Source organism: Capsicum annuum, chromosome 3, assembly GCF_002878395.1.
Source record: "Capsicum annuum cultivar UCD-10X-F1 chromosome 3, UCD10Xv1.1, whole genome shotgun sequence".
NCBI lineage: Eukaryota > Viridiplantae > Streptophyta > Magnoliopsida > Solanales > Solanaceae > Capsicum > Capsicum annuum.
This window is the reverse complement of record NC_061113.1, coordinates 31,264,427-31,280,741: the sequence shown is the minus strand read 5'-3', so window position 1 is coordinate 31,280,741 and position 16,315 is coordinate 31,264,427. Positions and strand designations below refer to the sequence as shown.

At 37.3% G+C, this 16,315-nt stretch overlaps 1 protein-coding gene across 1 annotated transcript in view; it reads right to left on the bottom strand.

Moving 5' to 3' along the window:
* The window catches only part of LOC107864008, a gene marked incomplete in the record, with an annotated part of 15,741 nt that extends 9,556 nt beyond the window's left edge, over positions 1–6,185 (bottom strand). The window contains 4 exon segments of the mRNA XM_047409265.1: positions 1–90; positions 852–934; positions 5,079–5,197; positions 5,975–6,185. Coding sequence (XP_047265221.1) covers positions 1–90; positions 852–934; positions 5,079–5,197; positions 5,975–6,134 — 452 coding nt within the window.
* Between the last annotated feature and the right edge of the window lie 10,130 nt (positions 6,186–16,315).

The window sequence follows — 16,315 nt, the reverse complement described above, 5'->3', positions numbered from 1 at the left end:
CGGTTTGCTCCATTGAAATATTCAACCACAGAATGCAAGTCATCCGCTTCTCTACGGTAGTTACCATACTGAAATGAACCTTCACTTTCACTGGAAAGCAGTTGATAATGTACAACACAGATTGTGAAAGAACTAATGTTAGTCACTGCATATAGAATTTGGGACAACAAATGCCAGAAAGCTAAAATGATGAGAGTGAATGTAAGCCAAAGAGAATTATGGAATAGAAATGATGTAAAATCTTGCTCTTTGATCCATTGCATTGACCTCTAGTTAGGTCTGTATTGCGCTGTACTTTACTACCTCTACAAGAAATCAATAAAGAAAAGTATTGGAATGCAGACACAGTCCATCGGAAACAGCCTCTGTACTTCTCCAAGATAGTAGTGGTAAGGCCTGGGTACACTTTACCCTACCCAGACCTCACTCGGGGGATTTCACTGGGTATGTTGTTGTTGTTGTATTGGAACAGACACTTCAGAGTTATGACCAACGTTGCTCGCATTGTTGGAATAATGATTTATTCCCTTATGGAAAAGGTCGGCACACAACTATTATTTATTTGGAAGTTAAAAGCCTCTATAGTTTCAGGGAGTTGCAGTAAATAGTATGAACCAATGATAACGGAGAAATAAACCATAGATTAAAGTCAGACTGAATAGTAGTTCGTATAACTAGATATAATTGCACATTTTGCTCATAAAAAGAAAATGAATAAGAAGATACTGTTCACACCATAATAGTAGTCTGCCTAAAGAGCATTAAAAAATAAATGAAAAAGCTTTCTCTTTATCTAGACATTGCCCGAATAGTATAGAATATAGATGATCCTTTTAATACGAAAAGCTCACCCATTTCCAGGAAAATCAAAGCGAAATGCACTGATTCCTTCTTTCTCCAGAGCAACAGCAAGATTCACCATAGTGTCGAAGTCCTATCAGTAGAAACACAATAAAAACTTAGATGCTGCATCAACAACTCTCCCAATAAAAACTTAGAAGCACGGAAAAAAAAATCATCTGCTGTGGAACTTAACCAAGGATTTATCTTGTCAAATTATGCAAGAAAGTCGGTGAGCCAGTAATTGCTTCAATAGTGAACTTAAGGATACTTACTTTTTCTTGTTTTTTTATGAAGTAAGTTGTTTCATTACCGGCATCAAGAAAGATGTAAAGAAAACAAAAGTAGATATGCTAGTTCCATTACATGATAAAAGTTAAGACCTGGGAGGCAGCCACAAAATCAAAAAATTTAGAGAAGACCTAGCATGACTATGGGTAGTCTAGAGTTAAAGAGCTAACGAAATCTAAGAAAGCAGTAGAACTATTCACATGTGACTGGTTGGACCCTATGTTACACAGACTCTTCACTTTCGGTGTTGCACCCGTGTAGACACGACAGGGGTGTGGATGTGGGTTTGGGATCGTACCCGATTTGGTCAACCGATTTTGGGTACTTTGACCAAAATTGACAGAGAAAATCCGAATAGATTCAGTGAAAAGGAGTGACTGATTTTGGGTACTATGAAGAAAATGGAATACCTTGTATATAAAATTTCTATGTCACTCTTTTCCTTTTATCTCCTTCCAAGATTCTCCTCTTGATCAATATTTTCTCCTAAAGTTTTCCATATGATATCTCAAAATTTAGGTTTTATAACTCTATTTTCAGACATTTTAATTATTTTAGTTGAATCCCCGTACCCGTATCCATATATCGATCCATATCCCCTAATCTTAAAATTCAGATCATGAAGGATCCGACATCTAGATCCGCACCCGAGTCTGGGCAACTTAAGTTGGACCAACAAAAGGGACTGAACAAACATTTAGCCTTGAGTGAATGGTTAGGAGTTGAAATTCCATCAAAACACCTAAGATTCCTTTCTGTCCATAGGCACCAAAAAATACATGCTGGTATCATTCACCAGGTGTTCCTGCTGGCCCTGTCAACTCTCCAGTGGCTCCAGCTAACAACAGCTTCTCTGATAGTTGAGGCATCATCCATTTCAAACTGAAAAGGGAAAGGAACATATGCCACATGTCTGCAGCCACCCCACAATGCAGGAAAAGATGATTAACTGATTCTGTATTTTCCTGACACAAAAAACATCTACTAACCAGCTGGAAATTTCTTCTACAAAGATTGTCCAGTGTCAAACAAGCATTCAGAAATGCCGACCAGCTGAAGCAAATTACCTTTGGTGGTAACTTTGCCCTCCATATAAGCTTCCATGGCCATAAATCTATGATATCATTCTGGGCATTCAACTATTTATACCTCTCCTTTACATAGTATTTCTTTCCGTTAGGACCCCAACAAATGATATCTCTAGCTTCTGGATTCAGGTTGAAACCTTCCACCCTACCCATTAATTCAAACAGACTCTCGAGCTCCCAATCGTTGAAGTTTCTCCTAAAAAGTAAGTTCTATTGATTGCCCTCTCTGTTTTGTGCAACTGTAGAGTCAGGTGTTAGGATATACTACAAACCATGCGGTTTTGAAATAGTATTATTCATTGAGTGATTATTTATTTATTTATTTATTCAATTCAATAAATCGTTACATTAAATAGATCATTGCCATTATGCCATATATGTGTCCTCAACTTATATAGTAGATGATTTGGCGTATAGAGTTTAGCTTATACACAGAAGATTAAATCATCGATTCTTATAAGTTAAAGTTATAGTTCACAATCGAAGATGGAAATTTGGACAAACCATCAGAATGATTGTAGCATGAGATTATATGTAATTTATCTTGATTACGAGAACGGGATAGCTCTAACTTCTCGTGCTAGTGCATTTTGTATTTATTGAACGGGACCGAATAGGGATAGTTGTTTTGTACTGACTGATAAAAATATATTCTCTAAACTGTTAAATGTACTTATATTCTCAATCTTGATATGACTATTATGATCTGTATATATGGTCCAATATTCCTACTAGATCGGATGATAAGAATATATATTGGTAAAATAATAAGGTAGTTGATGGAATCCATGTCTTGGTAGAGAGATTGATGATATGCCTTTTATGAGAAGCTTATAAGTTTTCATCTGTAAACCCGGCCGGTGGATTTATGAATCCAACATATGAAATAAGTTAAGTATTAAAGGAAATTAATCATTATATTAAATTCGTCAGTAATTTAATTTATTGATTAGTATCTGAAATCTTAATATGGGGAACTACATAAGTGTTTAATGGGGAATTACGAAATAAAAATAGAGGAGTGCAATTATAAATTTTTAGTGGAATAATTTGTAATTTATTATGGTAAGAATAATTCAAATTGGGATTTTGAATTATTTCCATAATAGGGAGCCTCACTAATTAATTTTGTGGTCCCTACAGTGCCCATATTATACTTATAACTCGAAATTCTATTTCCTTATGGAAAAAGGAGAAGTCACATCTGTCCTTGTTCAAGTAGAAACAGGTGTGTTTTTCTTTCCTCTTTGGACTGGGGAAGTATCTCTGAAATTTCCCTAGCTTAGAAATTGAGGAACAACAACATGAAGAAGGAAAGAATAGAGTATTCTATTCGGTACTTGCAAACTCAAGAATTGAGAGAGTTCGGTTGTGAATTTGGGATCACTGTAGAAGACCATTGATTCGAAGATGGATTCGCTTCAAGATATCTGTCATGCTTCAAGAGGTATTCCTGATTATTTTTAAGCATCCTTTGCATGAATTATGTGTTTATGTTGATTGTCTATATTACATGCAAGAGATCATGTTTGTTTACTTCCACTGCGTGTGCCTAATTTTCCAACATCAGGATCACGAGATATTTGGAAGAGAGTTGGATAACGCTGTTCCAAAATGAAATTCCAAGCCGCCTGTCTTCCAGAATTTCACTTTTTGGCCATTCCCATCTTTGAACGAAATTTCTTGAAGGAAATCTTCCCGATATTTGCATATATGTTTCCATGGCCCTACCCAGTGGGGAGAACTACTTTGGCTAGTATTTACCACGCTTGGCTGCAACCACTTCCTTCCATAAGCTATTGCCCTCCATACATGTCCATCTGTTATAGCTCTATACATATCTTACATAACATTTGACTTCAGTTTTGTTCAGTCCCAAAAAAGTTAAATAAGATAATTTGCTCGATGTAATTGTTCAGGGTTCAGTTTTAATTGAAGCCAAACCAAAGTTGTAACTACACTAAAGTTATCTAGAGCATCACTTGAATATATAGCCATAACAATTTGTCCTTGACAGAGTGGAAGATGAATCTGCAAGCAGTTGCATTGTATTGACACAAATAATCTCAAATTTGTACTTATATTACTAGGCACTGTTCATAGTTGCACTTATACAACTAGATGTTGTTCAATCTTCATGAGGTTTGAACACTAGCCAAATTCTGATGCTTGAATGGTATAACCCAATGCGCCTTTCCAAGGGTACCGTTCAACTAGATCTGTTTTCCTCAAAAGAACCAGTAAATATTGATATCAAATTATAAATAAACCTCATCCAGGGTCAAGTCAACATGGAAAATCACCAGTCAATTAAAAATCAACAGGAACTTTCTTAACAGAGATCCGAAGCAGCAAACGCTGAAAACAATACAGACTAAAATTCTTATCTTAGAGAATCTTAGTGAAGATAAGAACCTGACATCATTCTTAGCCCTCACATTTCTGCATCAAAATGCAGATTAGCAAATAAAGCTGCTTTAGATTGATTCCCAAATCATCCACCAAATATATTCGTTCTTCAATTAATTTTTTGAGTAAATTTTTTTTTTCTTTTTGAGTAAGAATTCATTCTTCAATTAATAACTGATATCTTCTCATTGTATTCACTTATTTTGTTTGGATGATTTCATACTCTCACTATAGACGCTCAAGAGCATTGGTGGAGATAAAATCGGATATGTCACAATAGTGGCACCCTACAGCACTACATACTGCATAATCTAAAACAACTGAGGCAGCTTACTTTCTGAAACTTATGTCAGCGCCATTGGACTAGACGACTTCAATAAATTAATATAAGGAAACAATAGAACAGATAATGAAGCACAAGAACCATAGTAAAACGGGCATAATGCAAACCTTGGAGGATCTGAATCCATGACACAAGACCACGATCTCCGTAGATCCAGTATCATGCAACACTCCAACTAGTTTCTCATTCTGTTGGTTCAGTACTGTAATTTTCTTCTGTACAACTGCTGCACATCAGGACACATGCCTCCGTAAGCAGACAGAAGAATGTCAAAGAATATGTTATTTGTCGAGGGATCAGGATTGCCTCTTACTAAAGCTTTCCCAAAACTTATCAAAAAGCCCCGGATTATGTTTAGTGACTCAATCAGGTTTAGTCTCTTTTTATTCATTCCAAGCATTACTTATGGAGTAATACAGAGTAGATCCCTGAAACAAAGTGTACTAAATTTAACAAAGTTGTTGCAGTTAATTCGGCACTAGCTAGACCAACTGTTAGGCACTAAGATCGTAAGTGAGCGTACTAGTTACACGACTGGAGCACTGTGGCAGAGGAAGTCTAGAGTGATTAACTACTGATTCTGGTGCTGAACAAGAGTTAGTTCACAGCATGGCAAGCTAGAAGTGTGCTTACTAATAAAACTTTTCCCAGAAATTCTTAATAAATGTAGATTATACACGTCGTCGATATGGCCAAAGAATGTGCGAGCTGAACTGAAGTCCCTCGTCCAGACTGAGAACAACACAGAAATTAACCTCTTCTATTTCGACGTTTTTAGTCAATCATGTGAACAACTTACACATATGCGCTGGACTGGAGAAGAATCAAGAAATTTCTTGACGTTTGAGATTGGTGTAAACATTACAACCTCAAAGAGCTGTTTGGAAACAAGTGCCATTTCCCGTAGGAAGTGTCAGATCCTATTTTGTTAAACTCGAAAACCATCACAGCGAATCATCCTATTTTTTTCTTTTCAACAAAGCTGCAAGCTAAAAACTGTCACCTGGTTTTTCAGTCATGCTGAAAGCAACTCTAAGTGGGATGCTTCGCCTGCGTGAAGGATTAATGCGCACCTGCGGAAGAGGAAATTCTGAGAAAATTGAACTTTTGGGAACAACAAAATTTGGGGATACCACATTGAAATTGTATGCCAAAATTCCCATTGGAATATTATGGTGCTCAGCCAACGCAATGAGAAAGAGTAATTACAGAGCAAATTATTACCTGTTTCTGGACGATATTGATTTTTTTTTTCTTTCTTTTTTGGTTAAAAAGGACAATATTGATTGCTGGTTGTTTGCTACTACAAAGAGTAGGAGCTTGAAATGGAGGCCAAAATTACACATAACGTCCTCCTTGCTCATGCTTTTCCTATTTTTGGTCCTTTGACATTTTCAATTTGGAAATTTTAACCAATTTAATCGGTTTTGGAACCTAATCACATTTTTTTTATTTTTTGCTAAACATGAACCTAATCACTTACTAATTCCTTTATCTCAAATTATTTCTCATATTTTCTTTTTACACGTTACTCAACAAATTATAAATTACTCTACCAGAGATTTTAACTTAATTTTACTTTGTATCTTTTATCTTTAAATATAATTGTTCATCATTAAGGATCTTTTGGAAACTCATAAGCATAATTAAATTTAGTATAATTGAGTGTAATTTATTTGATCTGTTTGATTGGTCATGTAATTATTTGTGTAGCAATTAATTAGGTCTAATTGGCAGGGCTAATCGCCCTCTTTACCCCACCCTCAAATTCTCAAAGGAAATGTGAATTGTTAGTAATTACATGATGTAATTTTTTATTTTATTCTTGTTTTTGCTTTAATTTATTTTTATTTCTATTATTTTAAATTTTTTTATTTTTATTATTCTAATATTCCTTAAAAGATATATTTTTTATTTTACATTAGCATTCAGATAGTCAAGTTAGGATCAATATAGGACTTTTCTCGGCTTTTAATGTAGGCTTGAGGATTGGTATGATACATATGAATATTTAAAGTGACTAAGCCTCCTTGGCACTACACTAACCTTGAGTTTCACTTACTAGCCAATTTCCTTCTTACTCTACCCTTATTTCTCCCTTTTTCTTTTAAAGTACATTCAGGGTTTGCTTCTTCACAATTTTTCTCTTTTTCTTTTTCTTGTCTTTTTCTACCACACCCAGCCTTACTAACTTCTTCTCTTAATTTACCCTTCTTCATACCATTTTACACTACGCACTCCTATGATAACCACCCTCAACTTAGGCTTTTTGCCTGAGTCAAGGTGCATAGTGTTCAAGAAGGATCAGGGCCAAAACAGGTTCATTATAATATAAATGGGAAGGTGAAAGGTATAACAAGAAAAATAAGCTATAAGGCTCAAAATGGGAATTAAGAGATACAATTTACACATAGAAGGTCATTTAGACTAAAAGTAGACTAGAATAAAGAATAACCTATGATCCTTTCCTAATCGACTATCTTTCAACCTAAGCAAGACTAACCAGGCAAGTTCTGAATTTAACATACAAAGGGAACTAGGTAGCATCTCACACTCTCATAACACAGAGTAAATATCACAAACTATTACCTATTCAATTCATGAAATTGTTAGCAAATAGTTATCATGTCCCTAATTCTAATGTCATAATAAGATCCATAATGTTCACATATATACACATCCACACGGTTCTAAAACACAAAATTTTGAAGGGGTATTAAAATTCAATCAAAACATGACTACTGCTCTAAATACTTAGAAATCTCCTAATTACACAAAAGCAACACAACACGAAAAAAATACAATACGACACAAACTTATTCTAGACATGCCGGTTCTACAACCATACCGCAGCCGACAGAAAAATAAGCATGACAACAAAAATCCGCGGCGGTTATGGTACATCCCAACCCGACTAAAAACTGCACACTATCCTCGATACGCTAAAATAAAATAAAGGAAAGTGAGAACATACCTGGGACACACTAAGCATCCTTGTCATGATCTTATCTAGATGGGGGCATATCCATAGACGGAGGCCATGGTGATGGTTTTGCACTATGAGAAGATGCACCCGCAGCTAGCCCGGTATGCCTCTGCCTATCAACAAATGCAGTCTCCGTCAAATCATGGGTGGCCTTTTTTAGGGCTTGCTCATATGACGTGTCTGGATTCTACAATTCTCCCACTCGACTTCTCTTGGTCCAAACTACGAGGTTGGCACATCATCCTACGTGACTAAATTAAAGTGTTTGGGACCACACAAAGGTGATGGCTGAATAATTAGGGATACAATTGGAAGGATGGCTAACATATGGCTCTCATTCAGAGAGCACACATCTACTCGCAAGATATCTACCTCCCTTTTCATATGTCCTAAATCTGACATCTCAATCTCTGTAGATCGATCTGCCACACTTCTCTCATCAACACCTGGTGCATTTGGTATACTGGCCTCTGCAATAACATTCTCATCAATAGTGTTTACTACAGACACTACTCACATATCGCCTGGTTGTTGCACTGTCATACACATAACAAATACTACTTGCTCATCATTTCGTTTAAAGGTATCTCCCCCAAGTCCATATCAATCAATACCCTACCAGTAGATAGGAAGGGTCTACCCAATATAACGAGGGCTTGAGAATTCACCTCACAATCAAGAACCATGTAATTAGTGGGGAACATAAAGGATGTAGCCCTTACTTCTACGTCACACAAAACACCTATCAACTTCTTCATAGATAAGCCAGCAATCAACAGCTTTATGGATGTAGGTTTCAGTTCCCCATCCTCAATAGCTTTTACACAACCAGTGGCATCATATTTACTCCTGATCCTAAGTCACATAAAGTTTGTTTGACATTTAAAAGTATAATAGAACACTAAATGGTGATTGCTCTGGGATTCTTTTTTTTTCTACTAACGGTTAAAAAGGGGTCGCACTATAAGGGTGCACATGATTATTGGGATCAACGACCTAATCCTCACCACTAGCATAATCAAAATCATCGTTACCCCAGGTCAACTTCTCAGAATCTTCCTCAAGTGTCTCTTTTCTTTCAGTGCTGTCAATCTTCAATTCTTCAATAGCAGGTACAGAGGGATTATCAGTAGTGACACCATAATTAATGGTGATAGATATACAATGAATTATAGATGGTGGACTCTAAACTTTTTTACTCAGAAGAGTAACAGGCTGTTTTTATTTGATTATAGCAGATATTTGTATAACGACCCAATTTGCTGAATCGAAATGCTACACGGTGCTCATGACCCCGAAGGACCACAAGCTAACCTATGACTGATATTTGTATCTATATACTGCATAAGATAATATAATAATGCAAAAACATGCACTGAAAGACCATAAGGTTCGATCATGAACATAACTGAATAACGTAATATCTGTGTGGGGTAATGAATACCCAAAACAAAATTGAAGTCTAAAACATGATAGTCTGTATCTAGTCTGAATCTAGTCTGTATCTAGTTTGCATCTAGTTTGAAAGCCTCTACTGTCTGAAGAATTTGAATAAAGAGTTGATGGATACGTCCCCAACTAACTCCAACTAATAAGCTAATCAATAAGATACTAGAAAATCATTATGTCCTCGGAGGATGAGGACTCACTTCTAGTTTGACTGCTGAATCTGGAATCTACTGCTGATCTAGAACTCGTGTTTCTGAACCTATGGTGTAACATAAAAGAAAGCACCATAGCACAAATGCGTCAGTACATATGTGCCGAGTATACATGTGAGGTAGGCTAAATGCTAGGGTTCACATACATGCTAATGCTAGCTGACTGTCTAACATGAATGTGAGAATGCATACATAATTATGTAACTGTAACTGACAATGTGATATCGTGATTACTGAATCTGAATACTGATAACATGACATGACTGATAACATGAATGACTGTATCTGAGTATAATTAATAATGTGGGTGACTGTAGCTAACAGTCCTAAATCTGATGGAACTATCTGAGTTTCGTACTGTATCTAAGTTGACTGTATCTGACAATCCTAAAATCTGAAAAACTATCTAAGTTCTATTACTGAGACTGAGTGACTATATCTGACAGTCCTAATTCTGTAACATAAAACTGTGGGAAGTAGTATCTAACTGACATGCCCCAAAGGTGCTATAATAGCTGAGCTGGGTTTCAATCTATGCCCTGATTGGAAGGGTGTCAATACCGCACCACTGGTAAGGACAATATGTGAGTAACCCTCATATAACAAGTAACTCTAGAGAGAATGGTGGGAAGCCTCACATAACAGGTTAAGCCACTTCATCTACCCTCATATAGCAGGCTACGATGTCTCAACCTATGCTGGCTACATAGTTTTGGAACGCAAGGATTGCTTCTAAGAATCACACCCTCATATAACAGGTGAGTTCTCATCCTTAGGTTCACTCGGTGCTAATTCCTACTCCCATCTGAATAGACGCTGAACATGATTTACTGAACTGAACTGAGCATGGACTGAGTTACTGAATTTCAGTGGCTGACGGAAATACTACTGATATCTGACAACTGACTGAGTCATGAGATCATGGAGATTTTTCCTGAGTCATAAGACCATATGAAGTCTAAGAGTTCATAACTTGACTGAGAGTATCGTGAAAAATATGACATGACCCTAGGCACACAGCTAACATTTCGGGTACAAGTACCCCCACAACTCGATAGAAGAAAACTGACATAGCATGATTTACTTGAAGACTTGACTAACATCATAATACATACTGCATTCATGGGATCATTTCATCAAACATGCAATAGGCATGAACTTGTACATACATGGGGATTTCATGATGTCATGCTAGTTAGACAATATTCCTTTATCTAGGCATTTGATCAAATATATTGTAGGCATAGTACATGTAAAGCACATCATACAACAATTAAACATCATGCTTCAATTCCAATTCCATCATACAAGGATTTTAGTCATGAGATTTCATAAATCTTTATCTATACTAATCAACCCACATGGAATTTATCATCAAATCATGGAATAGAAATCAATTCCTCATTTATCAACATGAAAGAGAACATACAAAGCATAAAAACATGAAGAAAATCCATAACTTGCAGTTAAAAAGGATTCTTGGACTTCATGGAGGAAAGGAGTCCATGAATAAACACTATGCATACCTTAGATCATGATTTCATGAAAATTGATGATGAAACCTTCCTGAATTTGAATCCCCAATAGAAACCCTAGATTGTTCTTAAGATAAACTTGAGAGAAACTAATATGTTTTGGGTGAAAAATGGCTGAATCACGTGCTAAAGGGATTATATAGGGGTAGGAAGTTGACCCTTTTAATCTTGGACACGTCATTAAATTTTTAGTAAAATTTCCCGAGTTGGGCCCTTGGCGCGATGCGGCGCTATTGCGCCGTGTCACTGGAACTTGATAATTGAGAAATATCACGGTGGTGCGACACGGAGCTATCATATTGCCACCTTGTCTATGACCTGGAAGTTTGGTGCGACGGGCTAGTACTATGGAGCAACACTAGAATTTGACAATTTCCATTTGAGCTATCTCCGCGATGCGCTGAAAGCTCAGGTCAAACATTGTCTCACTAAAAAGGCTCTAACTCTTCGCCCGGATGTCGGATTTGGGCAAATTATATATCGATGAAAAGCTTATTCTATTTTCCACGTGATAGGAAATGAAAATTATGGAAATACCACGTGTATAATAATGAATTCTTATTTCAAAGAAAGTTCTAACATCTTTGAGATAATTTTCAAGCTAAGAAAAAACACGGGTATTACAATATCTCCCCCTTGAGAACATTCGTCCTCAAATGAGACTGATTGAAAAGGGAAATAATGAGCTGAATATAAATAAATGGAACATGATATCATGATGGACGTGACTGATAAGCTAAACATAACATACTGAACATGCGTAATTGATTCATAAATGCATAACTGAAAGTTTTGAAGAACTAAGTTTTCTTACAATGAGAATGCATGTCTGATGCATAAATATATAACTGATCTGATACATGAATGCATGACTGAATATGCGGTGGTACTTGATACCAAGTTTATCATGGGAACATGAATGTGAGACTGAATACTAAGTTAGTGATGTACACTAATCATGCAACTGAGTAAGCTTAAGGAGAACTATTACCTTGAGCTTGATCTGAGTTGGCGGGGAAGTGGTAACGGTACTTGGTATGCATATCTGTTTCTGCTTCCCAAGTAGCTCCCTTGACGGACTGATTTCTCTAAAGAACTTTAGCTATAAGGACTTCTTTGTTCCTCAATCTACGAGTATGATAGTCTAGGATTTCGACTAGAATCTCATTATAAAAGAGGTTGTTCTGAACATCTATGCTCTGAATAGGGACTACGACTGATGGGTCACCTATACACTTCTTGATCAAAGAGACATGAAAGACTGGATGAGCTGAGGCTAGATTTGAAGGCAATTCGAGCTCATAAGATACCTTGCCGAATTTCTTTACTTCCTTCATAGAAGAGATCTTGAGGTAGACATAGTCACCAATCTTAAACTCGAGATCCTTTCTATGAACATCATCTGCATAAAATTTTTGTCGGCTCTGAGCAGCCTAGAGTATTTCTCTAATTAACTAAACTTTCTCGAAGGCATCGAATACTAAGTCAGGACCTATGACTGCGGCCTCACTAACTTCGAACCAACCAATTGGAGATCTACATCTCCTACCATAGAGAGCGAAGAATGGAGCCATCTGAATACTGGAATGATAGCTGTTGTTGTATGCAAACTCAATCAAAAGCAAGTGGTCATCCCAACTCCCATTAAAATTAATTACACACGCCCTTAGCATATCTTCTAAAGTCTGAATGGTCCTTTCTGGTTGACCATCTGTCTGAGGATGAAAGGCTGTACTGAGATGAACTTGAGTACCAAGACCCTTTTGGAATACTTTCCAAAAATAAGAGGTGAACTGGGTACCTCTTTCTGAGATAATAGTCAATAAAACATCGTGCAATCTGACCAGCTCCTTAATGTAGATCTTGGCATAATCCTCGGCTGAATGAAAGGTATAAACTGGAAAGAAAAGAGCTGATTTGGTCATTCTATCTACAATGACCCAGACTGAATTATGTTGACGATGAGTTCAAGGCAAACCCATCACGAAGTCCATGTTCACAACTTCCCACTTCCAAGTAGGAATACTAAACTCCTGCATAGGACCACTAGGTTTCTGATGCTCTATCTTAACTTGCTGACATGTAGAGCACTTAGCCACAAACTCTGCAACATCTCTTTTCATCCCACTCCACTAATAGATTTCTCGCAAGTCGCGGTACATCTTAGTGGCCCCTGGATGAATAGAGTAAGGCGCACCATGCGCTTCTACAAGAATTTACTGTCTTATATCATCTACACCTGGAACACATAGACGACCTTGACAACAGAGAAAGCTATCTCCCCTTTGGGAGAAAACCTCTATTTTCTGATTCTGAACTAACTCTTTTAGCTTGACAAGGCTAGGATCCTTATCTTGATTTTCTTTCACCTCGGAAACTAGAGATGATTCTGAACTACTCCGAATACATACACCACCCTCTGAAGAGTCAACTAAGAAAACGCCTAGTCTGGTAAACTAGTGGAATTCCTGGACTAATTTATTCTTCCTATCATCAACATGAGAAATACTACCCATGGACAGTCTACTGAGAGCGCCGGCCACTACATTGGCCTTGCCCAGATGATAGAGGACACTCATGTCATAATCTTTTAATAGCTCTAACCACCTTCTCTAACGAAGATTAAGATATTTTTAAGAAAATACATACTGAAGGCTCTTATGATCTATAAAGACGTCTACATGAACTCCATAGAGATAATTCCCCCAAATCTTTAAAGCAAAGACTACGGCTGCTAATTCAAATCATGAGTAGGATAATTTCTCTTATGGGGTTTAATCTATCTGGAGGTGTAGGCTATGACCTTACCATGCTGCATGAGGACACAACCTAAACCCACTCTAGATGCATCACAATAAACTACAAAACTGTTTGAACCATCTGGAAGAGCTAGAAATGGAGCCGAGGTGAGTCGAGTCTTTAATTCCTGAAAACTCTTCTCGTATGGATCTGACCACCGGAACTTGACCTTCTTCTGAGTCAATCTGGACATAGGAGATGCAATAGAAGAAAATCCATTAACAAACCATCTGTAATAGCCATCCAAACCCAAGAAACTCCAAATATCTAATGGAGGAACAGGGTGAGGCCAATTTCTTACTGCTTCGGTATTTTGAAGATCTACTCTAATGCCATCACCAGAAATAATATAACCAAGGAATACTACTGACCTTAGCCAAAATTCGCACTTACTGAATTTGGCAAATAACTGATGATCTCTGAGAGTCTGAAGTGCTATTCTAAGATGGTCTGCATGATCTCGCTCAGTACGGGAATAGACCAGAATATCATCTATGAAGACTATGATGAACATGTCCAAGTACTGCTTGAACACACGGTTCATCAAGTCCATGAAAGCGGCTGGGGCGTTGGTAAGACCAAATGACATGACTAAAAATTTGAAGTAACCATACCGCGTACAGAAAGCTATATTCGGGATGCCACATTCTCTAACTCTAAGCTGATGATAGCCGAATCTAAGGTCTATCTTAGAGAAATAACTGGCACCTTGAAGTTGGTCAAACAAGTCATCGATTCTAGGAAGAGGATACTTGTTCTTAACCTTGACTTTATTGAGTTGACAATAATCTATGCACATTCTAAGTGAACTGTCTTTCTTGCATACGAATAAGACTAGTACGCCCCACGGAGAAATGCTAGGCCTGATGAATCCCTTATCTAAGAGATCCTTCAACTGATCTTTCAGTTCTCTGAGTTCTGCTAGTGCTATTCTGTATGGAGAAATAAAAATAGGCTAAGTGTCTGAAAGAAGATCAATATCGAAGTCTATTTCCCTTTCGGGAGGAATTCTTGGAAGATCTTTGGGAAAGACATTTGAATATTCATTCACTACTAGGACTGATTCAAGACTAGGAGCCTCAGAATTGGAATCTCTAACATGAACTAAATGATAAACACATCCCTTAGATATCATTTTCCTTGCTCGAAGGTAGAAAATAAGCTGACCCCTGAAAGCGGATACGCTACCCTTCTACTCTATGATGAGTTCATTCAGGAACTGAAACTGAACTATTCTATTTCTGTAGTCGACTGTGGCATAGAAGGAATGAAGTCAAGCCATTTCGAGAATGACATCAAAATCAGTCATCTCTAATTCGACTAAGTCTGCTGAAGTAACTTTCTGAAATATCATAACCAGACAGTTCCTGTATACCCGTGGGCTATGATAGTTTTACCCACTGGGGTAGAAACTGAGAAGGGCTCTGCTAGAATTTTGGGACTGATCCAAAATCAACTGCTATATAAGGAGTAACAAAAGACAAGGAAGCTCCTGGATCTATCAAAGCATAAACATGCACATGAAAGATCTATAACATACCAGTAACTACATCAGGAGAATTTTCCTGATCCTCTTGGGTCTGAAGAGCATAGAGACAATTTGGGTGTTGACCATTAGTAGCACTAGAAGTGGCACCCTGCTAATTTGGGTGACCGGACTAAGCTGAAGAGCGATTCTGTTGACCTTGAGGACCTGGCTGAGGACAGTCTCTAACTCTGTGGCCTGGCTTGCCACAATCGAAACAAATGCCACTACCCACTCTACAAACACCCTGATGGTGCTTACCACAAGTCTGGCAAAGAGGATAGAAGCGGGCACTACTAACACTGCCCTGGGTCTTATAGCCTGACGTTTTATCTTTGTTACCCTCTTTGAACTTAGGAACGGGAGCACTAGCTGTAGAGGGACCTGGAACTGATGAGTTAGGATGAAATTGAGAACGGTTTTCTCCTTCTGATTTAGGCTGAGCGAAGTTGAAACTACCTGTCTTCACTCTCTTATTCTGCTTTTCCTTCTGCTTAATTTTCTGCTCTTCTATCTGCTGAGCATGGGTCATAAGTCTAGCTAAGGTCATATCACTGTTCAGCATGGCGGATCTGTATTCATTAACCACGCTGTCGTTCACCACTGAAGCGAACTTACTCATTTTGGATCTACTGTCTGTAACCACATGAGGGGCATACCTGGCTAATTGAGTATGTTGACACCTAATTTTTGCCCTCCACGACTAAATTTAATCTTGAGTTTCTTTGATTTTTAATAAAATTAAAATATTTATTTCATCCGAATAAAAATTTATTAAATATATTTGTACGTAATTTTTTCATTTTAAGTAGTGATTATAATTTATCGTATTCAATTA